This window comes from Phocoena phocoena, chromosome 2 (assembly GCF_963924675.1).
Source record: "Phocoena phocoena chromosome 2, mPhoPho1.1, whole genome shotgun sequence".
Lineage (NCBI taxonomy): Eukaryota > Metazoa > Chordata > Mammalia > Artiodactyla > Phocoenidae > Phocoena > Phocoena phocoena.
In genome coordinates, this window is record NC_089220.1 from 165,547,108 (window position 1) to 165,571,894 (window position 24,787).

General features: G+C 41.6%; 1 protein-coding gene across 1 annotated transcript in view; it reads right to left on the reverse strand.

Moving 5' to 3' along the window:
- Positions 1–24,787, reverse strand: part of C2H10orf67 (chromosome 2 C10orf67 homolog) — a 112,534-nt gene that overhangs the window by 78,840 nt on the left and 8,907 nt on the right. The window contains exons 2-4 of the mRNA XM_065871796.1: positions 9,549–9,669; positions 2,926–3,069; positions 968–1,042 (exon numbers count right to left, since the gene is read on the reverse strand). Coding sequence (XP_065727868.1) covers positions 968–1,042; positions 2,926–3,069; positions 9,549–9,669 — 340 coding nt within the window. The remainder of the gene's footprint in view (positions 1–967; positions 1,043–2,925; positions 3,070–9,548; positions 9,670–24,787) is intronic.

Here is a 24,787-nt window from a genome sequence, read left to right on the forward strand (position 1 = left end):
CTGCAAGGCACAGCCAAAAAAAAAAAAAGAAGAACCTCCTTTCTAAACCTCACAGTTAACTTACTTTCAGGTCACATTGGACCTGAACTTGCCCTTGTTCATGCCATAGCTGGAAAAGAAGCTGAGAAAGGATCTAGCATTTTGGCTTCATAGTAAGAAGTGCTTCTGCTAATAAAAAAAGGAAGGGGAAGAATGACAGTGGAACCACCAGTATCTGCCACAAGTTCAGGCAACCTCCATTCACTTAGCAATTATTAGCTGATTGCTAATTGTGTACCAGGCACAGCGCCAAGAGGCAGGGCATGGCGGTGCGCAAGACAAGCATCCCTACCCTTGTAATGCTTACAGTCCAGCACAAAACAGAGGCATGTAACAAGCAATCACATAATTAAATCAAAAGTGTTCAGTACCATGAAAAAGAGGTATGCAATCAAAGCACGATTTGCTGTAAAGAAAGCAATATTTCTTTATGGAAATATACTGCAATGAAAGACAAGATTATAGTTATAAATACTAAAAGAATCACAAGGTCCTCGCTAAGATGAAAAAATAATGACTGGAAATGATCAAGAGAAGGAAGCATGGTGTCTGGAAGATAGATCGCGTCCCCATCATTAGAAAAGTCACTCCATTGAGGATCTGAGACTGTTCCCTGGGATTTACTACAGACCTGATGAAGCTTCTCTTGAGACTCCCTGACCTCCTTCTATCGAACTGCATGCCCACCAAACAAACTCTGGAATACTGCATCGCTTGCCCAGGTGGACTAGATACCAGACTGGAATTTTTCAGTTTCTGAAAAGTTCTATCTGTCACCATAAAGTGTTATTTTGGTCAGTTTAAAGTAAGCATGAACAATCTTAGACCTTCAAAGCTATAATCGCTGACTGGGAACCCACGGTGAGCCCCACCCTGGGCACTCACAAGATATCAAGCCGGTTTCACCACGATGGCACTCAAAACTCACCTGGTACATTCCTTTGATAGTAGCTATGGCATCGGCCAGCTGCTGATTGTAGCATTTTCTTAAGGTATCCTCATTCTGCAAATGAAAAATAAATGCAACAAGCACCACAATGTATTTCCAAATGCAACTCTCACACCTACAAGGGAGGGGCTCAATATAAAACCATCATTCAAATCATATGCTCTCTCAAAAACTTCACTTTATAATCATTTCCCCTATGCTACAGCTAATACAACACATTCCATTTTCACTTACACTGAACCAAAAGCAATAAAGAGCTCATATGGATAAAATAAATACAGATAATGTGAACATTGTCTCTCATCTCATCTTCCATATCATAGTCTTTCTAATGTCTTAGAACTGCTTATAAAATAGTGAAATCGGGGGATGGGATAAGTTGGGAGATTGGGATTGACATATATACACTACTATGTATAAAACAGATAACTAATGAGAACCTAATGTATAGCACAGGGAACTCTACTCAGTGCTCTGTGGTGACCTAAATGGGAAGGAAATCTTTAAAAGAGTGGATGTATGTATACGTACAGCTGATTCACTTTACTGTACAGCAGAAACTAATACAACATTATAAAGCAACTATACTCCAATAAAAATTAATTAAAAAATAAAATAAAATAGTGAAATCTATTTGGAGTTCACATCCTCTTCTGGTCCTGGTATTTTTGGATGAATTATGCTCATGGAAAGAAATCTTGGGCCCCTAATCCACAAACTAGAGTCATTTTCTGATTAATCAAATTATTTGATCCTATCTGTTATGGATAACAATGAAAGATAGTACATTAAAAAAATACTCTTGTATGGAATCTAAAAAAAAGAAAAAGAGTTCTGAAGAACCTAGGGGCTGGACAGGAATAAAGATGTAGAGAATGGAACGAAGGGAGAGAGTGGCATGGACATATATACACTACCAAACGTAAAACAGATAGCTAGTGGGAAGGAGCCGCATAGCACAGGGAGATCAGCTCGGTGCTTTGTGACCACCTAGAGGGGTGGGATAGAGAGGGTGGGAAGGAGACACAAGATGGGAGGAGATACGGAGATATATGTGTACGTATAGCTGATTCACTGTTATACGGCAGAAACTAACACAACACTGTAAAGCAATTATACTCCAATAAAGATGTTAAAAAATGCTCTTGATTCTGATATTAATTTTGATTCTAGCATGGAGTAAACCGCCGATGGGCTTTAGAGTCAGACAGAATTGGATTTCAATGTTACTGTACCACTTACTATCTGTCTGACTTTAAGCAAGTGACTTAACCTTGGTGGCTCAGTTTCCTTACCTGCAGAGCAGGGATAAGAGGATTTCCACTTACAGATTGTTGAGGGACTTAAAGAGGAAATGCATTAAAAGGTACTTTGAATGGTGGGGTCAACAACACGTGGGTGTTTTGTTTTATAGCAGAAAAATAACACTGATGCCTGTTCTTAATGACAGATAAGTATGCTAACCTGATCAAAGATTTTAGGAAATTCCTCAGAGCAGCAGAGTTTTCATGTCTTTGGCTCCTACGGAGCCATTAAAACACAAGTCATATAAAACTGTAGTTAAGGGCTGAAATTCAAGCATTAAACTGTCTGGTCTGGAACCTAAACCCTGATGGTTTCTTAACTGGTGACCTTGAGCAAGTGAATTAACCTTTCTGTGCCTCGGTTTCCTCATCTGTAAAAGGGGTATAATAATTGTACCTACTTTGTCAGGTTAGTCATGAGCCTCAAACGAGTTCATACACAGGGTACTCACAAAAGTTTCTGCATATAGTAAAGCTATCGGTACCATACAGCTTTATGTAGTCAACACATGATACACAACACATACAAATTAAATTGCCCTCATAAGTTGCTAAGCTAAAAACTGTAGTACCTACACATCTAAACACAAAATTAATCCACATACGAAACAGAGGAAATGAGAGAACTTCTACCTGTTGGTAACGTCTTTCGATTGTCAGGATCCTGTCATGTAGAGAAGTGAAGAGTCTGCAAGATTCCTCTCTAAGACGGTCCTCAAACTTCAGTTGAATCAATTGTTTGAGGAACCCAAAATCCACCTGAAGAGATTTAATAATCTAAAAATGGAAAAACATACATTATTGTAGAGAGTTAAGGGCCCTCTGTGTAAAGATTCCAGCACCTGGCCTCGTCTGGGCAGATCACTTGGGCACCTGGTCAGGGGCTTGTCCTGAATTGAAGATTACCTCTCCAAAGTCATGTACACTGGGGATTCCAGTTAATCTGCTAAACTAATACATGCTGATGGACGAAGGGAGAGGAGGTTCCCAGCAGTTTCCTCACATATAGAGTAAGTTATCCTTTGCCATGAATCAAAAAACGATTGAAAAAATAATTTTCAATATGTGATTTTCAGATCAGAAAAAATGGACAAGAATCAACATTTGTTGTGAATTTACTAGCCCAGTACTTAAATATATAACCAATGTGTTGACTAAGAACTGGTTGGTATCATCCAAACGCAATGTATTTTTGTCTCCCACTGTCTATTTAAAATGTATTCACTAGGACTGCCCTGATGGTCCAATGGTTAAGAATCCGCCTTACAATGCAGGGGACGTGAGTTCCATCCCTGGTCGGGGAACTAAGACCCCACATGCCACGGGGCAGCTAGGCCCGTACGCCACAACTACAGAACCCATGCACTCTGGAGCCCGAGCCACAACTAGAGAAAAGCCCACGCACCGCAACTAAGACCCAATGCAGCCCAAAATAAATAAATATTTAATTCAAAAAATAAAATTATTCACTAGGTGATCTTCCCTCGCCCCGAATGGAAACTGTAAGCAATTCCTACTCATTCTTGGGAACAGAAAGTCTCATCATCACTCAAAACACAGCCCGAAAGTAGCATTTCGAATGTGACGCTTCCAACTTCATTCATAGGTAAGGCTGCTCCCTGCACTCCAGGCCAAGGGCAGTAGCTGGCAGCTGCAGGTCTTTAAGGAAAAGAGTGGGATTCACTCTTGAGCTCTCTCCCCTCTTACCTCCTCCCCCCACACCCCAGCTGCTTCTCCACCACAGACAAGGCAGAAGGGATAAAGGGACACGGCTGTTCCTACCTGGCGGGGGGCTTCACCCTGGTCTGGTAGGACAGGAGAACGACCCTTCTTCCCTCGGGCGCCAACACAGCTTCTCTTGAGGTTCCCGCTGCGGGTACCCTCTCTCCTGTGGATGCACAGGGACAAGCAGCTGCTTCTCTACTCCGGGTCGTCACTGCTACTCCGCCCTCGGGCCCTATGAATCTAGAGCTTTACACTTTCTTCTGCCTTCTGCTGGGGGCCCTCTGTCCTTCTCAATCCGTCAACTGGAGAGGACCCAGAATGACCCCAAGCTGGCGCTCTCTCTCTTTTTCTCAGAGGCCACATGTGGTCCACAAGAAACAATCACACAACCCTCATCCCAGCAACTCTGGCAGTGCAGACTGATCCCAGCCCAGCCGCTCCCCCTTCTTGCCCCAGCCCACGTTAGCTTCCTTGCACGTGAATCGGCGCCGGTCCTCTGAGTCTTCCAATAGCAGCAAACGTATTTCAAGTTCCACAGAAGCCTGCCTTACTGGCTTTGAGCTGAGGAAGAGCCCTTCTGCTACCCCTCCCCCAGAAAGAGCACAGCAATAGTGTTTCCTAAAGAAATTGCTTCAGCAATTTTTCCCCTTCACCTCCTGATCCCCGTTTTTATTATCCTTGGTCTGATTAAAGAGCTAAGAGTCATTGATCTGATGTGTAACATTCTCTTTGTAAATTCTGCAAATGGGATCTTACACTCACTTTGGAATTTGATACCTGGCTACTAGCACCCTGGGAAGAAGCTCGGTTTTAGCATCCTGATACTATGTGGGAGGTTTTATTTTGCAGTTGAGGATATCAAGACTTTGAGAGGTCAAGTGACTAACTAGTCCAACATTACGTGGCCGGTAAGCGGAAGGTCCAGATTTGCACAGAGTTGTGACTGACTCATACTCCTTCTTTATACCATGTTGTCAACTTATGAAGGTTACTATTTTGAGAAATATGAAAAAAAATTCTAGAGCAAGTGAAAGCTTAAAGAATTCCTTAAATTCCAGGGACAAGATGAAATGACTTTGCCTTTAGAAGATCCAGCCCCATATGGACAGCTTGTTCTGAAGAAGGGAGGGACAGGAATCCTGGTATGGTCAAATAAACTTCTACTGGCCTAAGACTCCCATGGATCAGTTTACAAGAGACATACCTAAGATACAATGACACAGAACTGAGGTCAGTGTAGAAATAAGAAAGTTTTACCAGGCAAACAATGTCCCGAAGAATTTTAATATAGGTATATTAATATTGAACAAAATGGACAATATGTGTATGTGCATATATATATATATATATACACACATGCACATGTGTGTGTGGATATATATACACATATATGTATATACACACACTCAACAAATACAGGTTATTTTTAATTTCTCATTTCCATGGCACAATAATGAAGACTGACCTCACACAAAGCCTCAGGACAAGTCGCAACAAAGACCAAATAATTCATCTCACAAAGGCTGTCCACTGACAACAAAGCACTGAAGTTAAAACTCAACAACATAACAGTAACTAAAGAGCACGCTTGGAGATCTAACCAACTTCTTATTAAACAATGGGCCAACAAAATAAATGGGAAATTGGAGCACTTGAATCTAAATACTAATAAAAATACTACATCTCAAAATTTGTGGGATGACGTTAAAGAAGTAATTAGTAGGACTATATTGCCTTAAATATTGTCATTTATACTGTCTTTAAATGCTTATGAAAGGAAAGAAGGGAGCCTCAAAATGAATGACCTGGAGGCATGGATAGCTAAGAGCCCCGTGTCCATCACACAGGTCCTTCCTTCCTGAGAGAAGCATGACTTTGTCGGGGCAGTAATGTGCCTCGCCAATATACTCACTCCTTCAGAACCCTTTGCAGTTAAAGGGGTCATGCGATGTAGATAAGGCCAACGATAAATACGCTGGGGTTTTCGATGGAAAGTTTTTGCTTTTTTAGTAGAGCTACCACCACTCCATTCCACCTCTCCCCTATTCTCCTTCCTCTGTGAAATGCAGGTGGAGGCTGGAAATGGAGCAGCCATCTTGTTACTGTGAAGTCAGAAATTTGATAGCAAAATCCATACACTAATGATGGACCTGTGAAAAGATAAAATGAATCTGGTACACAGATGACATCAGGGAGCTACCGCCCTAACTTGTAACTCCAGATATTCTAACCCAAGACTTCCTGTTAAGTCAATATAGTTGCACTGTCTGTACATAGAGCTATATGACATCCCATCTAATACCCAGATCCAATTCACGGAATTAGAAAAAGAAAAACAGAGTAAAGACAGTAGGAGGAATTAAGTAATAAAGATAAGAGGGACTTCCCTGGTGGCGCAGTGGATAAGACTCCGAGCTCCCAATGCAGGGGGCCTGGGTTTGATCCCACATGCACGCCACAACTAAGAAGCCCACATGCTACAACTAAGGAGCTGGTGAGCTGCAGCTAAGGAGCCCGCCTGCCGCAACTAAGACCCAATGCAATCAAATAAAATAAACAAATATTTTAAAAACACATAAATAACTAATAAGATAAGAAAAGAAATTTATGAACTAGAAAATAAAGATACGATAGAAAGGATTAATAAATCCAGAAGTTGGGTCTCTGAAAAAAATTAATGAAATAGATAACACTGTCAGGATTCATCAAGAAAAAAGAGGAGGTATGAAGACCATATTAAGAATTTTAAAAGAAATATAACTACAGATACAATAAAGACCTAAAAACGATATGTAAAGACAATAATCAACACCATAACCAACAATTTGAATATTTTGCAGAAAAATATAACATCAAACCGACCCAAGAAGATTTAAGAAAACCTTAATATAACCATAAAAAAACAACAGCAGTAAAAATAAGCACAGACTGTTTTACATGCAAGTTTACACTGAAGAAATAGATACTTCCAATCTCAAGCCAGTAATTCCAGAGAATAGACTAGGGAACACTTCTCAACTCACTTTATGACAATACTATGACCTTGCTACCAAGACTGAACAACAGCATAAGGAGAAAAGAAAATTATAGGACAACCTCCCTTATGAACATAGATGGGGAACAATCCTTAGTAAATTAACAGCAAATAATGCAATGCAAAAGGAAATATTATAGTCCAGTTGGGTTCATTCCAGGTTTACTATCAAAAACTCGAATTTCTTCACATCATCAGATAAAGGAGAAAAACCATATGACTGTATGACCATCTCAACAGATCCATGAAAAGCATTCAAATCCAGCCATTCATGATTTTTTTTAAAAAAATGTCTCTCACTAATTTGAAATACATCCTTAATCTGATGCATATTGCATCAGATTTTGGTTCAGCTATATTAAAAAATCCAAATAACAGAAGCATAAAAGAGAGGTAAGTTTACTTCTCTTTCACTAGGTGGTGAAAATGACCCAAGATCCTTCTATCTCCTTCGTCTTCTGTATACCTCAAAATCATGGTGTAACTGGTAGCATCCATGGTCTAGGCACTGAAGTAAAAATAGGAGGGCAAGAAAGAAAGAGAGGAAGGAAAGAGGGACAGGATGAGGAAGAGGTAAAGTGGCAGACAGTGCATCGGAACTGTGCCTTAAAGGTTGCCCAAAGCAGCCACCCAATATTTCCACCTAAATTCTACTGACCAGAACTTACTCATTTAGACGCTAGTTGCAAAGGAATAAAGTTATAACACTTTTCTGAAGGCATAAAAGAAGACAATAAATTGGGACGTATGTGGGAAAAGAGACATCCTCAAAAGTGGGAGTGTAAATTGGTATAATTTCTATGCAGGGCAACTTGGCAACATCCTTCACAATGACTAATGCATGCATCCTCTGACTCAGACATTTCACTTTTAAGAATTTACATCCCAGTTTTACTGGCATGTGAGTATGTACAGAATTATTCATTGCAGTAAAAGATATGAAACGACCAAAATGATGTCCATCAGTAGGAGGACAGCTAAATAAATGATGCCAGGTTGTGATACAAGGTACTTGTAAAATAGATGAGGAAGCTCTTTATGTACCAACGTACATAAATGATTTCCAAGTTATGTTGTTAAGTGAAAAAACAGAAGCAAAGCAACCTGAAGTATTTGTAGTAGTATGCCACCCTATGTCACAGTTTTATTGATTAGGACTTTTAATAATAACTCTTGATATCTAATGTGTATGAAATGTTCTGTTTCTTTACAATCAAAAAAGCCCCAAAGCTTTGCTGTACAGAGAAATAAACACAACATTGTAAATCAATTATACTTCAATAAAATTAAAAAAAAATTTTTTAAAGCCCCAAAGGAAATATGATAGAATACGGAGATCTGAAAAAGCTGTATGGTAGTATAAGGGAGCAAAATCTGCCACCTCAAATTGTGTCTCTTTGGCATGAGGATTTATTTAGGCTGATTATTTTTAAGGCTCCAAAGACTCAGGAAGAACCTCTGACCTTCCCCATAACTTCCTAGAAGAATGTAGATAGAGGACCTGTTCCAGGAAGGGAGCTAGCACCATAGATAACTGTAGTATAATATGCACTAGCTGTGTAGACCGGGAGGAACCTAGCGAAGTCAGTTAAAATTCATCTCTTTGTCTCACTGTCTCTGCATGGCCCAGCAAACATTTGTTTACCAAATATTTGCTTTTCCATCTTCGTGTGAATTGTCTTCCTCTCCTACGAAGTCCCAAACCACTATCCTCAACATCCTCTTTTGTCTTTGGCTGAAGGTGAGAGCTTTGGCTATTTTGGCAAGTTACTCAGCTTTCCTGGGCCTCTCCTACATATATGTCAGTAAATTTTTGTTGGATTTTCTCCTGTTAATCTGTCTCATGTCAATTTAATTCTTAGACCAGCCAGAATAATCTAGAGGGACAGAGGACAATTTCTTCCTCCCTGACCATGGGTGACACAGTTATTCACTACTGTATATTATTCTTGACATTTTTCTATGTGCCAAAAATATTTTGTAATTTTTAAAAATATCCTAAATAGTAAATGTTCACAGATGTCAAAAGAATTCCAAAGAGAGTAAGAAAACATTTCTCTAAACAAGTTAACATATATAAGCATGACATAAATATGACACAAATAGAAGTAGTAGTTTATTTTTATTTTATTTTATTTTTTTTTGCGGTATGCGGGCCTCTCACTGCTGTGGCCTCTCCCATTGCGGAGCACAGGCTCTGGACGCGCAGGCTCAGCGGCCATGGCTCATGGGCCCAGCCGCTCCACGGCATGTGGGATCTTCCAGGACCGGGGCACGAACTCGCGTCCCCTGCATCGGCAGTCGGACTCTCAACCGCTGCACCACCAGGGAAGCCCCTATACTAATAATTTTAAAAACACACCTGTCATCCAACTCAGTGTGTAAAAGATATTTATATTTTTAAAATGCTAATCATTTCACTTCTGTCAAGGAAAGACATAAAGGCAAATAGTACCCACAAATTATCTCAGAAGTTTCAAAATAAATCCAGATTTACCTGCACTAGCTTCTGTGTAGATGAACTCAACTCTTTTAATGGCAAAATCTCACTGGAATCCGTTTGAGTAGCATGGTCTGTGCTGAAAAAGCCAACCTTCAAATCATCTGAAATGTTAAATCTGAAAAAGAAAAAAAAGGGAGGAAGGAGAGATTAACTGTGGTTTATATAGTAGATATTTCCTTAAAAATATATTTAGTGAGCATATTTCATGCAAATCATATTTTACAGATTCAAAGGATTGGTGAAGTGAGGAAACCACTGAATTATCTTCTCATGACTAGGGGTTTTCCCCAGGACTCTGCTGGATTATCAGATTCCATGGACACTAGCACATTGCTCCACTGATACTCATCTTATTTCCATTTTCTGAGACATGACCAATTTATGAGCCTACTTTTAATATCTTATTTGCGTTTTATGTGTGCTTCTGCTTGAAGCCATTATAAATTATGCACGGGCATAGCAAGCAAAATTACTTTTAGATAGAGGTTCTCAAAGTGTGGTCTGAGGAACCTCTGGAGGTTCCAGGACACTCTTTCAGGGAATCCACAGGTCAAAATTATTTTCTTAACAATATTAAGATTCTATTTGCCTTTTCCATTATCATTCTCTCACAAGGGTTCAGTGGAGTTTCCCAGAGGCTACAGGTTATGTGACTGCATGACAGATTGAATGCAGAAGCCGACAGGAGAATTCAGCTATGTTCCATTAAGCCAGGCATTGAGAAGACTTGCAAAAATGTAAAACAATGACACTATTCTCATTAAAGTTTTTGTTTTGAAAAATAGAGTTCGTTTTTCTTCAAAATACATTATTTATACTAACACAGAATTGGTTTATCATTATTTTAAACGTCTCTCCTTTAAAATTTCTAATATGGTAACTCTGAATAAATATAAACTAAAGCTCTTTGAGGGACCCTATAATTTTTAAGACTGTAAAGAGGTCCTGAAACCAAAGAATTTGAGAGCTTCTTCTTTAAGATAATCACACCACTGTACTGTATTTGATTTTAAACAGAATTCCCCCCAAAATATCTAAGTAGGAGCAAGTATTTGGAATGTCCTCCTACAGACTTTTAACTACGGGCATCTCAAACTGTAACAAGAAGGCCAGTTTTCTGGATGTACTCTCTCTGTCAATTTGACCAAACTTACCACAGCTATTGGTTTCTAAAATGTCAGGTAAAAAAAGAGAGCCGTGAAAGTAGAATTCCCGGACTTTTCAGTGCAGGCTCTGTAGACAGTGTCTGTGTTTCCACCTCTCACTTGTCTGCCGACCAGGTGGGGCAGACCGTGATGGGGGGCACCCCATGGCAAGCCCTCTCTTTTTACCGCTGGCAGAGCCTCAGATTTATCTCCCATGGAACTTAGGGGAGGGTGATCATATTCCCAGTAACAAGGGTAACCCTCGTCTGGTTTCAGCCCACCACAGTGATCCCATTCTTCTGGTCAGATATTTTAGGGGTGGGTGTGGGACTCAGTTCTGGTGAGTGTGATGGGAGAAAAGATCTGTCGGGGGCTTGTGGGAAACCTTTTGACACAGAAGCACCAGGGAGAGGCTTCCTCTATGACTCTGGACATTGCCACGTGTGGAAATGAGGCCAGGAACTGGCACAGTCATCTGGTGACCACAAGAGGGGCCAGCCAGAGAGCAAAGCCAGCGCACAGATGACGAGTTTTTAAAAAGATGGAAATAGGGCTTCCCTGGTGGCGCAGTGCTTGAGAGTCCGCCTGCCGATGCAGGGGACGTGGGTTCGTGCCCCGGTCTGGGGGGATCCCACATGCCGTGGAGCGGCTGGGCCCGTGGTCCATGGCCGCTGAGCCTGCGCGTCCGGAGCCTGTGCTCCGCAACGGGAGAGGCCACAACAGTGAGAGGCCCGCGTACCGCAAAAAAAAAAAAAAAAAAAAAAAAGATGTAAATAATTTCGACTGCTGACTTTGTTTAGCCATTGACTCAACTCCGAAACCCATCACACTTCTGGTCTTCCTGGAATGTCATATAATAAATCAACAATTTGTGAGAGTTTCTGTCAACCGTAGCTGAAAGCATCCTGATATTCGATGTGACATTATGTAAATTACTTACGCTTTCTGTGCCTTAGTTTCCTCTTATGCAAAATAAATAGTACCTATTTCATAGAGTTATTGTCAGGATAGTGAGTTAAGAAGTACTTTGAATGGTGTATGTCACACAGTAAGCCTTCACGAAATGTTATCCATTTTTGGTGCTGTGACAGTGGTTGTTGCTATCACCACTATGTTTTGAAAATATCACAGTTTTTAAAATCATATACAGAGAAAACTATAAAAGCATAGCAATATTCAACCAAGAAAGGCTAAATTTAAATTTTTTTAGATTTTGATATTCACTACACTGTAATGATTTTCAACTAATCCCACTAAATTTTCAACTAACCTTCCACACACCCATCAATATTATACTGATGACAGACCTAGTCAGCAGCATTATTCAAAGCAGAGGGAGCATCCGTAATGCTGTACATCTCAATTTCAATTAAAATTTCTAGTGTTTTCCCACAAAAAACTGTATTTTACATTTGGCCTACTTCATTTTAGGAGGCTATTTTTTTCTCACTAACACAGTACCTTTGGGAGAGGCAATCTCCATTGGCCCAAGCATCCCTGCATGTTCTTTCTGGGCATGCCAAGAATACAAAGGCCCTGATCACTCTTTCCTTGGGCCATTCCTGAGTTGTGTTTGCAGTGAGCAACCTTGAAGGATGAGGTAATGTCTTTCCCCTGCCAAGAAGCAGGCTTGCTACTCCTTACTGCAAAAGTGGTGAACCCCCCAAGCTCAGGGATCCTCTCCTTTAATACAACTCATTACTGTGTATAGGCATCCATGGTAGGTCTTTTGTGACACCCTAATGGAACTTAGGGGGCATGGGGAATCAATGCAAATAAACATGAATCACTAATACTGCTTTTGCCATGATGCAGTCCTTTGTCTCTGACCCAGGAGTCATGTCTTCTGCCAACAGCCATGAAACAGTAACAAGCAAACATATTAGCTTGTAAGGAGGGTAAGATCTCACACACTGCAGAGTCCTTGACAAGTACCTGACCCATAAAATCCTCTTGATAAATCCTTGTTGTATTCAATTCCTTAAAAAAAAACAAAAAAACTAAGATATAGCAATTAACTGAAAAGATGACCAATATTTAAGGCCTTGTCTATCTAAAAATCTATAACCATTTTTGAAAATAACTTGTGGAAACCACTACTAAGTTATAATCACTATGTTAAAATTAAATATGTATAATATTGTACTGAACTATAGAAATGGATGAATCATATGATCAATTATGATAAAAAAATTTTAATGTACTTTTTAAAGCAATTTATAACAAATAGGAGAAACCAACTTTTAAGTGGTGATGACATAAAATTTCAGGGAAAATATTCTTGGTACCTCTCAAAGCTGACAAATATTGATGACAAACTGTCCATGTGGTAAATTTTTTTCTAGAATATGTGTTTTAGAAATTTTAATGAAATTCTTTTATGATACATTTGGGAATGTTTTAAAGCATGAAATAAAAATAAAATCATTATAGTTCTGAACAAGTGTCCCACAAAATACAGATAATAAACATTTCCTAAAATGACTGCGTCTCCAAATCTTTTGTCATTTTCATCTATCATTGCCATTGTTCCTAGAGGTATCTTACTAAAACTCAGGTTGTACCACTACCCCACTATGGAGGACTTTGATAGCCTTCCCCTGCTTAAGAAAATTAAACTCCATCTTCTTATTCTGACCTCCAAAATATGCAGGCAAACTACTTTTCGGAGCTTCATGCATTTAACCAAGAATAATTGAGTACCTACTATTTGCCGGGCACTATTTTTGGCACCAAGGATAACAGCAGTGGACAAGGCAAAGTTTTTGTGCTTGTGGAACTTACATTCTAATGGAAGAGACAACCAGTAAACAAGTAAACAAAGACATGTTACATATTCTGAGGTAGTGGTAAGCCTCATCTCTCATTAAGTATACCCCATGTACCATACTCACCTGTCACACATCTTCCTGTTAAAACTCCCCGAAATACATCTGTACCTCGGCAGTACCTCAGCCTAGGACAGTTTCCCTACAGTTCTACCTACCAAAACCATACGTAGTCACTTTCTTTTCCATGTTCCTTTTCCTTCCCTTCCCTTCCCAGAGGACAGGAATCAACATGGTGGCCAATGAGATGGGTCAATTGTTCAATGATGAAAAAGGTTGGGAGCCATGCAGAGGAGAAGGCCAACAGTTCCAGTAGCCAAGGATGGAGGGCAGTTGGGAGAACAGGGGCAGCAGCACAGAGGCAGCAGGCAGAGGAGAGAGCCCACGTGGTTGGGAGATTGGATGCATTGAACAAACGTGTAAATGTACTGAAGATGATAGAAGTCAAGCTCTTTAGTCCCCAAAATGATATTTACAAACTTAAAAAAAGAGTAGGCTAGAATATACCTTGAGACAATGTAATGGAATTGGAAGTTCTGGCATGAGGGCATGGTTTTATAATTATGTACGTAGATAGATAAACAGTTATAGGTACATATATGTGCATATGAATGTGTGCATATATCATACATATGTACATATATTTATATACCTTTGTTTCTAGTTCTGTCCAATATGAGAGCCTAGAAGCAATGACACCCCAGTAACAATGAACACACTGAACACTCAGATGTTGGTTTTTAAATACCATTCTGCACTAAAAGGAACCAGGGCTTCTTGGAAAAATGGCTGGTTCCAAAGCTGGGATAACAAAAGTAGAAAATGAGCCTGGAACATCTTGCTATTCCAGAAAGTGAGGAAATACTCAAAAAACGATGGGGACACCTGAGAATGACACAGAAACTAGATTGAAGAGATTCCCACTGGCCATATCTGGGACAATTTGAGCATCAAAATAAATGATGAGGGAATTAGCTGGTGGTGCAGTGGTTAGGAATCTGCCTGCCAATGCAGGGGACATGGGTTTGAGCCCTGGTCCGGGAAGATCCCACATGCCTTGAAGCAACTAAGCCCATGTGCCACAACTACTGAGCCTGTGCTCTAGAGCCTGCAAGCCACAGCTACAGAAGCCCACACGCCTAGAGCCCGTGCTCTGCAACAAGAGAAGCCACCACAGTGAGAAGCCCGCACACCACAACGAAGAGTAGCCACCACTCGCCGCAACTAGAGAATGCCTGCGCACAGCAATGAAGACCCAATGCAGCCAAAAATAAATAAATAAATAAAATAATTTAAATAAATAAATAAATGATTAAAGTATCAGCTTACAACCTATTTAATGAAATATGAATCCAGCAGTCCACACTAACATAAATGAATGAATAAGCAGATAAATGAGAATGGGAAGCTCTAGTAAATGTATTAGAAAAGAATGATGAAAACAGAATCACCATTTGGCAACCACCATAGAGGTGACTGATTAAGGTGGGAGTTATCAATGGTAGCTAGGGCTAAGCTTAGCTTAAAGGCTAAGGCTGGTCAGTGGAAGTGTTTGATTAGGAAAAGGATATTTTGTTGAAAAATTAAGAACAGGACTACTAGGACTTCCCTGGCGGTCCAGTGGTTAAGACTCCATTTCTCCAGCATTCCTGCCAAGAATGCATGACCTGAGTCTGGTTATAAGGAAACAGTAGATGGACCCAGGTAGAGTTGGTCATGCTACAGAATGTCTGTACTTTTTGAAAAAGTGTCAAGGACATGAACAACAGGGAGAGGCTGAGGAACTCTTCCTGCTGAATATGTCTGAGGGGACAGGATAGCTAAAGACAACACACACTCCTAGATAGGATCCTGGACCAGAAAGGAAAGAAAGAGTCATCGCTGGTACACTTGGCACAGCTTGAAAGGGGCTTGTTATAGGGCTGTGCAATGTCAGTCTGCTGATTTGAGAGCTGTGTTGGTCATGTAGGAAAGTATCCCTTTTAGGAAAAACACACTTGAATGCTTAGGAGTGATGGGTTCCCATCACTCCAAAGCATTCAAGTGTGTTTTTCCTAAAAGGGATAGCTTGCTCTCAAAAGCTTCTAAAAAGACTGATAATAATCAATGCCTGAGTGTTTGTATGTGTGTGTGAATGTGTACAGGGGGAGAGGAGGAAGAGGAGAGAGAAAACAAATATGGTAAAATGTTAAGAATTGAAGAATCTATAGGTGAAGGGGATGTGGGAGTTCTTAGCTCTGTTCTGACAACTTTTCTGTAGATTTGAAATTATTTCAAAATAAACTATTTTTTAAAAGTCATGTGCATCCTTCAAGCAAGCTCAAATTTTACCAATTTCACCCAGTAAGAACTGTCAGTATTTTAGGCCTTAACAAACAATGAAATGTGAATTTGGAAGCAACATATACCACATTTGTGTGTGCTACTTCAACCCGTTTTCCAAGTCACAAGTAAGGAGCCTACTTTTATTGGAACCTAGAGTAAGAGAAATCTAGATTGCAGTGCAAGCTGCTCTTCCACTTGGATGGCACGAATCAGCAGATACAGTGGGACTCTCAAGAGTGTCTGGAACAACCAGGTATGATCTGGTTGACCCTTTGGCAAGCACCCATCACAAAATCGCAACATAGACCTCTAGGACTTTGAAGTAAATCTTATGCCGTCTTGTGTAGACGACTATCACCCTTTTGAGAAAACAGCCTCTAGCTTGCTTCTGAGCCTTGGAAGAGACTGAATGCCTAACCATGAGTCACCAGGTGAACTTATGGCCTGGGTTTCCCAGGACAAACTGGGTTTTACCTGAACCGCCAAACCATGAAGTTGGGCAAGTGCAGCTTCAATCTCTCATCAGGTGGGAGTGGCGTATAAGACACCAGACTCAGGCAGAAGGAAAGCAATTTATAGGAGTAAGTGGCCCTGTGCCTCTTCCCCCTCAATCCGCAGCTATGGCCTCATGGGAAGTTGTGGATGATGAGCTGAGGAAGAAAAAACTCAAGCCTGGTTAACGATGGAGCTGCCACCAGAAGGTGGATACCTGCCGTCTTACAGCCTCACTCGGAGGTGACCCTGAAGAATAGTCATGAAGAAAAATCCTCCCACTGAACAGAACCTGAAGTAGTACATTTAGTTTACTACTTTTTCTGGATGAGAAATGGCCAGAACCACACATCTGTATTAATTTATGGGTAGTTGCTAAAGGCTTAACTGGATGGTCAGGAACTTGGAAGGAACAAGATTGAGAGACTGGTGACAAGCAAGTCTAAGGGAGAGCACCATGGATGAGGCTTTAAGAATGGGTACAGGCTGTAAAAATGTTGTGCCCCATGTGAATTTTCACATGTGATCCACTGCAGAAAAAGTGCTCAGTAATCAGGTAGGCAACAAGACACACCCTGGGGATATCAGTCAGTTTCCACAGCCACCCCAGTTCTCACTCAATCGCCCTTCAACAAAATGGCCATGGTGGCAGGGATGGAGTTCAAAAAAATGGACTTTTCCTTACCAAGGCTGGCCTGACTGCTGCAAGCCCTGAGGGCCTATCAGCCCACGTAGAGAGCCCCTAATATGGCCATATTTACTAGTGAGGATAGCCAGCCGCCTGGTGGCAGGTTGATAACACTGAACCTCTCCCATCATCCTCATTGGGATAGACATATACTGGATATGGATTTGCATTCCCTGACCATAACGCCATCCACCAGAACTGAGGCAGGAGACAGATGGGCCCCAGGCTGGGCAGCTGAGGTTTGTCCCCTGTGGACAGATACTCCAAGTTGACGAGGAGGAACTGAGCTCTGCCCAGATAAGAGGCCGTATATTTCTCATTCTTGAGGTCAAGCAGACCCTCCCGACTATACAAGAGGAGAAAGGCTCCTTGGAGGTCAAAAGGGAGTGACGTCAACCTACCCACAGGCCTCTTCACTAGAATCCATTTGGCTAAGAGATGCGCGCACACAGGGGAGGACCCTGAGATAAAACAAATACGGACTCAGAACCACACAAAGCAAGCTGATTGGCCAAAGGAAACCCGGAAGAAATGCCCCATAAGTGATTCAAACTACCACGAGGGCACGACTCTCTCTCTGAGGCCGCCTATGTGTCTATCCACACGTACTCTTTTTCCTCCTAATAAACACTTTGTTTCACTACTTCCCATTTCTTTGTGGAAATTCACTTTCTGCAAAGCCGTACAGGCCAGGGCCTTGTCACTGGCCACTGTTCCCTGGTGGTCTAGTGGCTAGGACTTGGGGCCCTCACTTCAGAGGCCTGACTTCAATCTTTGGCGAGGAACCAAAATCCTGCTTCATGCCACTGCAGGCCGAGGCCACCTGAGATCAGAACCATCATCCATTGATTCACAGAAGGCCTTACCCACCATCATGACATTGGGCATGGCATCACTTCTAATCAAGGTACTCTATTTCACAGCAAAAGAAGTACAGCAACGGACTCATGCCCATGGAACTGACTGGTCTTATAAGCAGATAAGGTAGGAGGGTTCATGAAGAAAGAGAACCAGGCATGGCTTTCGTGACATAAGAGAAGCCTTTTTTGGCCTAAGCCATTTTGTGATCTAAGCCTGGCCACAATGCTTTCCCTTGAACAGGTCTCCATAATTAATGACCTTACCGGAAGTGAGGGAAATGCAGGAACAAAGGAAATGCAGTCAAGAAACAATTGGTCAGGATCGTAGGGAAGATGGCGGAAGATTAAGATGCGGAGATCACTTTCCTCCCCACAGATACACCAGAAATACATCTACACGTGGAACAACTCCTACAGAACACCTACTGAATGCTGGCAGAAGACCTCAGACCTCCCAAAAGGCAAGAAACTCCCCACGTACCTGGGTAGGGCAAAAGAAAAAACAGAGACAAAAGGATAGGGACGGTACCTGCACCAGTGGGAGGGAGGTGTGAAGGAGGAAAAGTGTCCACACACTAGGAAGCCCCTTCGCGGGCGGAGACTGCGGGTGGCGGAGGGGGGGAACTACGGGGCCGCGTAGGAGAGCCCAGAAACAGGGGTGCAGAGGGCAAAGCGGGGAGATTCCCGCACAGAGGGTCAGGGCCGACCGGCACTCACCAGCCCAAGAGGCTTGTCTGCTCACCCGCCATGGCGGGCGGGGCTGCGAGCTGAGGCTCGGGCTTCGGTCGGAGCGCAGGGAGAGGACTGGGCTTGGCGGCGGGAACACAGCCTGAAGGGGGTTAGTGCGCCACGGCTGGCCGGGAGGGAGTCCAGGGAAAAGTCTGCACCTGCCGAAGAGGCAAGAGACTTTTTCTTCCCTCTTTCTTTCCTGGTGCGCGAGAAGAGGGGATTAAGAGCGCTGCTTTAAGGACCTCCAGAGACGGGCGCGAGCCGCGGCTAAAAGCACGGACCCCAGAGACGGGCATGAGACGCTAAGGCTGCTGCTGCCGCCACCAAGAAGCCTGTGTGCGAGCACAGGTCACTATCCACACCCCCCTTCCGGGGAGCCTGTGCAGCCTGCCACTGCCAGGGTCCCGTGATCCAGGGACAACTTCCCGGGAGAACGCACGGCGTGCCTCAGGCTGGTGCAACGTCATGCCGGCCTCTGCCACCGCAGGCCCGCCCCGCCTCCGTGCCGCTCCCTCCCCCCCCCCACCCCCGGCCTGAGTGAGCCAGAGTCCCCGAAGCACAGCTGCTCCTTTAACCCCGTCCTGTCTGAGCGGAGAACAGACGCCCTCCAGCGACCTACACGCAGAGGCGGGGCCAAATCCAAAGCTGAGCCCCGGGAGCTGTGAGAACAAAGAAGAGAAAGGGAAATCTCTCCCAGCAGCCTCAGAAGCAGCGGATTAAAGCTCCACAATCAACTTGATGTACCTGCATCTGTGGAATACATGAATAGACAATGAATCATCCCAAATTGAGGAGGTGGACTTGGAGAGCAAGATTTATGATTTTTTTTTTCCTGTTTTCCTCTTTTTGTGAGTGTGTATGTATATGCTTCTGTGTGAGATTTTGTCTGTATAGCTTTGCTTCCACCATTTGTCCTAGGGTTCTATCCGTCCGTTTTTTTTCCTTAAAAAAATTTTTTTTCTTAATAATTATTTTTTATTTTAATAACTTTATTTTACTTTAGCTTCTTTCCTTCCTTCCTTCCCTCCTCCCTCCCTCCCTTCCTTCCTCCTTCCTCCCTCCCTCCCCCCCTTTCTCTTTCTTTCTTCCTTCCTTCCTTCCTTCCTTCCTTTCTTCCTTTCTTTCTTCTCTTTCTCCCTTTTATTCTGAGCCGTGTGGATGAAAGGCTCTTGGTGCTGCAGCCAGGAGTCAGTGCTGTGCCTCTGAGGTGGGAGAGCCAACTTCAGGACACTGGTCCACAAGAGACCTCCCAGCTCCACATAATATCAAACGGCGAAAATCTCCGAGATATCTCCATCTCAACACCAGCACCCAGCTTCACTCAACGACCAGCAAGCTACAGTGCTGGACACCCTATGCCAAACAACTAGCAAGGCAGGAACACAACCCCACCCATTAGCAGAGAGGCTGCCTAAAATCATAATAAGTTCACAGGCACCCCAAAACACACCACCAGACGTGGACCTGCCCACCAGAAAGACAAGATCCAGCCTCATCCACCAGAACACAGGCACTAGTCCCCTCCACAAGTAAGCCTACACAACCCACTGAACCAACTTTAGCCACTGGGGACAGACACCAAAAACAACGGGAAGTACGAACTGCAGCCTGCAAAAAGGAGACCCCAAACACAGTAAGATAAGCAAAATGAGAAGACAGAAAAACACACAGCAGATGAAGGAGCAAGATAAAACCCCACCAGACCTAACAAATGAAGAGGAAATAGGCAATCTACCTGAAAAAGAATTCAGAATAATGATAGTAAAGATGATCCAAAATCTTGGAAATAGAATAGACAAAATGCAAGAAATATTTAACAAGGACCTAGAAGAATGAAAGATGAAATAAGCAACGATGAACAACACAATAAATGAAATTAAAAATACTCTAGATGGGATCAATAGCAGAATAACTGAGGCAGAAGAATGGATAAGTGACCTGGAAGATAAAATAGTGGAAATAACTACTGCAGAGCAGAATAAAGAAAAAAGAATGAAAAGAACTGAAGACAGTCTCAGAGACCTCTGGGACAACATTAAACACACCAACATTCGAATTATAGGGGTTCCAGAAGAAGAAGAGAAAAAGAAAGGGACTGAGAAAATATTTGAAGAGATTATAGTTGAAAACTTCCCTAATATGGGAAAGGAAATAGTTAATCAAGTCCAGGAAGCACAGAGAGTCCCATGCAGAATAAATCCAAGGAGAAATACGCCAAGACACATATTAATCAATCTGTCAAAAATTAAATACAAAGAAAGCATATTAAAAGCAGCAAGGGAAAAACAACAAATAACATACAAGGGAATCCCCATAAGGTTAATAGCTGATCTTTCAGCAGAAACTCTGCAAGCCAGAAGGGAGTGGCAGGACATATTTAAAGTGATGAAGGAGAAAAACCTGCAACCAAGATTACTCTACCCAGCAAGGTTCTCATTCAGATTTGATGAAGAAATTAAAACCTTTACTGACAAGCAAAAGCTGAGAGAGTTCAGCACCACCAAACCAGCTTTACAACAAATGCTAAAGGAACTTCTCTAGGCAAGAAACACAAGAGAAGGAAAAGACCTACAATAACGAACCCAAAACAATTAAGAAAATGGGAATAGGAACATACATATCAATAATTACCTTAAATGTAAATGGACTAAATGCTCCCACCAAAAGACACAGATTGGCTGAATGGATACAAGAACAAGACTCATATATATGCTGTCTACAAGAGACCCATTTCAGACCTAGAGACACATACAGACTGAAAGTAAGGGGATGGAAAAAGATATTCCATGCAAATGGAAACCAAAAGAAAGCTGGAGTAGCAATTCTCATATCAGACAAAATAGACTTTAAAATAAAGACTATTAGAAGAGACAAGGACATTACATAATGATCAAGGGATCGATCCAAGAAGAAGATATAACAATTGTAAATATTTATGCACCCAACATAGGAGCACCTCAATACATAAGGCAAATACTAACAGGCATAAATGGAAAATCGACAGTAACACAGTCATCGTAGGGGACTTCAACACCCCACTTTCACCCATGGACAGATCATCCAAAATGAAAATAAATAAGGAAACACAAGCTTTAAATGATACATTAAACAAGATGGACTTAATTGATATTTATAGGACATTCCATCCAAAAACAACACAATACACATTTTTCTCAAGTGCTCATGGAACATTCTCCAGGATAGATCATATCTTGGGTCACAATCCAACCTTGGTAAATTTAAGAAAATTGAAATTGTATCAAGTATCTTTACTGACCACAATGCTATGAGACTAGATATCAATTACAGGAAAAGATCTGTAAAAACTACAAACACATGGAGGCTAAACAATACACTACTTAATAACAAAGTGATCACTGAAGAAATCAAAGAGGAAATTAAAAAATACCTAGAAACAAATGACAATGGAGACACGACAACCCAAAACCTATGGGATGCAGCAAAAGCAGTTCTAAGAGGGAAGTTTATAAGAATACAATACTACCTTAAGAAACAGGAAACATCTCGAATAAACAACCTAACCTTGCACCTAAAACAATTAGAGAAAGAAGAACAGAATACCCCAAAGTTAGCAGAAGAAAAGAAATCATAAAACTCAGATCAGAAATAAATGAAAAAGAAATGAAGGAAATGATAGCAAAGATCAATAAAACTAAAAGCTGGTTCTTTGAGAAGATAAACAAAATTGATAAACCATTAGCCAGACTCATCAAGAAAAAAAGGGAGAAGACTCAAATCAATAGAATTAGAAATGAAAAAGGAGAAGTAACAACTGACACTGCAGAAATACAAAAGATCATGAGAGATTACTACAAGCAACTCTATGCCAATTAAATGGACAACCTGGAAGAAATGGACAAATTCTTAGAAATGCACAGCCTGCCAAGACTGAATCAGGAAGAAATAGAAAATATGAACAGACCAATCACAAGCACTGAAATTGAAACTGTGATTAAAAATCTTCCAACAAACAAAAGCTCAGTAGCAGATGGCTTCACAGGCGAATTCTATCAAACATTTAGAGAAGAGCTAACACCTATCCTTCTCAAACTCTTCCAAAATATAGCAGAGGGAGGAACACTCCCAAACTCATTCTACGAGGCCACCATCACCCTGATACCAAAACCAGACAAGGATGTCACAAAGAAAGAAAACTACAGGCCCATATCACTGATGAACATAGATGCAAAAATCCTCAACGAAATACTAGCAAACAATCCAACAGCACATTAAAAGGATCATACACCATGATCAAGTGGGGTTTATTCCAGGAATGCAAGGATTCTTCAATATACGCAAATCAATCAACGTGATACACCATATTAACAAATTGAAGGAGAAAAACCACATGATCATCTCAATAGATGCAGAGAAAGCTTGTGACAAAATTCAACACCCATTTGTAATAAAAACCCTGCAGAAAGTAGGCATAGAGGGAACTTTCCTCAACATAATAAAGGCCATATATGACAAACCCACAGCCAACATCGTCCTCAATGGTGAAAAGCTGAAAGCATTTTCTCTAAGATCAGGAACAAGATAAGGTTGCCCACTCTCACCACTCTTATTCAACATAGTTTTGGAAGTTTTAGCCACAGCAATCAGAGAAGAAAAGGAAATAAAAGGAATCCAAATCGGAAAAGAAGGAGTAAAGCTGTCACTGTTTTGCAGATGACATGATACTATACATAGAGAATCCTAAAGATTCTGATTCACTTTGTTATAAAGCAGAAACTAACACACCATTGTAAAGCAATTATACGCCAATAAAGATTAAAAAAAAAAAAAAGAAACAATAGGTCAGTGATAAAACAGGGTCCTAGTTCCTCCTCAAGAGACATACATAATATATCTTTGAGTTCTGCAGGAACTAAGGCCTCCAGCCAGGTGGAGGATGGAATGATGACGTTGACCCTCTTGACTTCAATCAACTAAAGCTTGGACTCTGTCAACTTCTGCCCTAATTCTATGCTGAATTCTCCTCTACTCACATCCCTTCATGAATATGCATGTACCCTTACCTTAAAACTTCCCCAATCTTGCTGTTTGGGGAGACATTGCTTTGGGAAAGATCCCTGGTGTTCTCCTTACTTGCTGCAAGTAATAAGTCATTCCTTCTCCCAGTCTTTGGCTTGGTTGTGTCTTTTGGCTCAACACCCACCAAGAAGTGAACCCAGTTTTGGGGTAACAGTATTATCATATATCCCATACCCAGTAGAGCTGACCTAGTGGAAAGGTAGAATGGCTTACTGAAGACTCAGTCATGGCATTTGAGAGACAAATCCACAAAAGGATGTGGTTCTGTCTTATAGGATGTAGTACATGCTTTCAAAGGGGAGCAGAATTTGCCACCCCAAAATATGCCTCTTTGACATAAGGATTATCTTGAGCTAGTTATTTTAAAGAAACTACAGGACTTCCCTGGTGTCGCAGTTGTTAAGAATCCTCCTGCCAATGCAGGGGACATGGGTTCTAGCCCTGGTCCGGGAGGATCCCACAAGCCGCAGAGCAACTACTACTGTGTTGCCACTACTGAGCCTGCGCTCTAGAGCCCGTGAGCCACAACTACTGAGCCCACATGCCACAATTACTGAAGCCCGCGTGCCTGCCTGTGCTCTGCAGCAAGAGAAGCCACTGCAATGAGAAGCCCGGGCACCGCAACAAAGAGTAGCCCCCGCTCACCACAACTAGAGAAAGCCTGTGCGCAGCAACGAGGACCCAACGCAGCCATAAATAAATAAATAAATTTATTAAATAAATAAAATGGTAAAATATTAAAAAAAAAGAAACTACACACATGGGAGAAGCTCTGAAAACAGAATAAAAGTTACCCTTTTGTAAGAGACATTTACATTTGTAAGGAAAATCTCTGTTGTAAGCTTGTCTTCCTGGCTGTACTGGGAAGAAGGGAATGACTAAATCTCTAGAAAGTCTTATCAATGTAGAAGGACATGGACTTAAAGCTGCATAACAACCATCCCCTTGTTTGCCGTGCTTTTCCTCAGAACCTCCCATAACTGACTCCATCCTCACCCTCAACATCTTCTTTTGTGTTTAGCTGGAGATGATATTTAAGGTGGTGGCATGGGCCATTTCAGGGAGTTATTCAGTTTTCCTGGGTATCTCTCTTGAATACAGGAGGTAT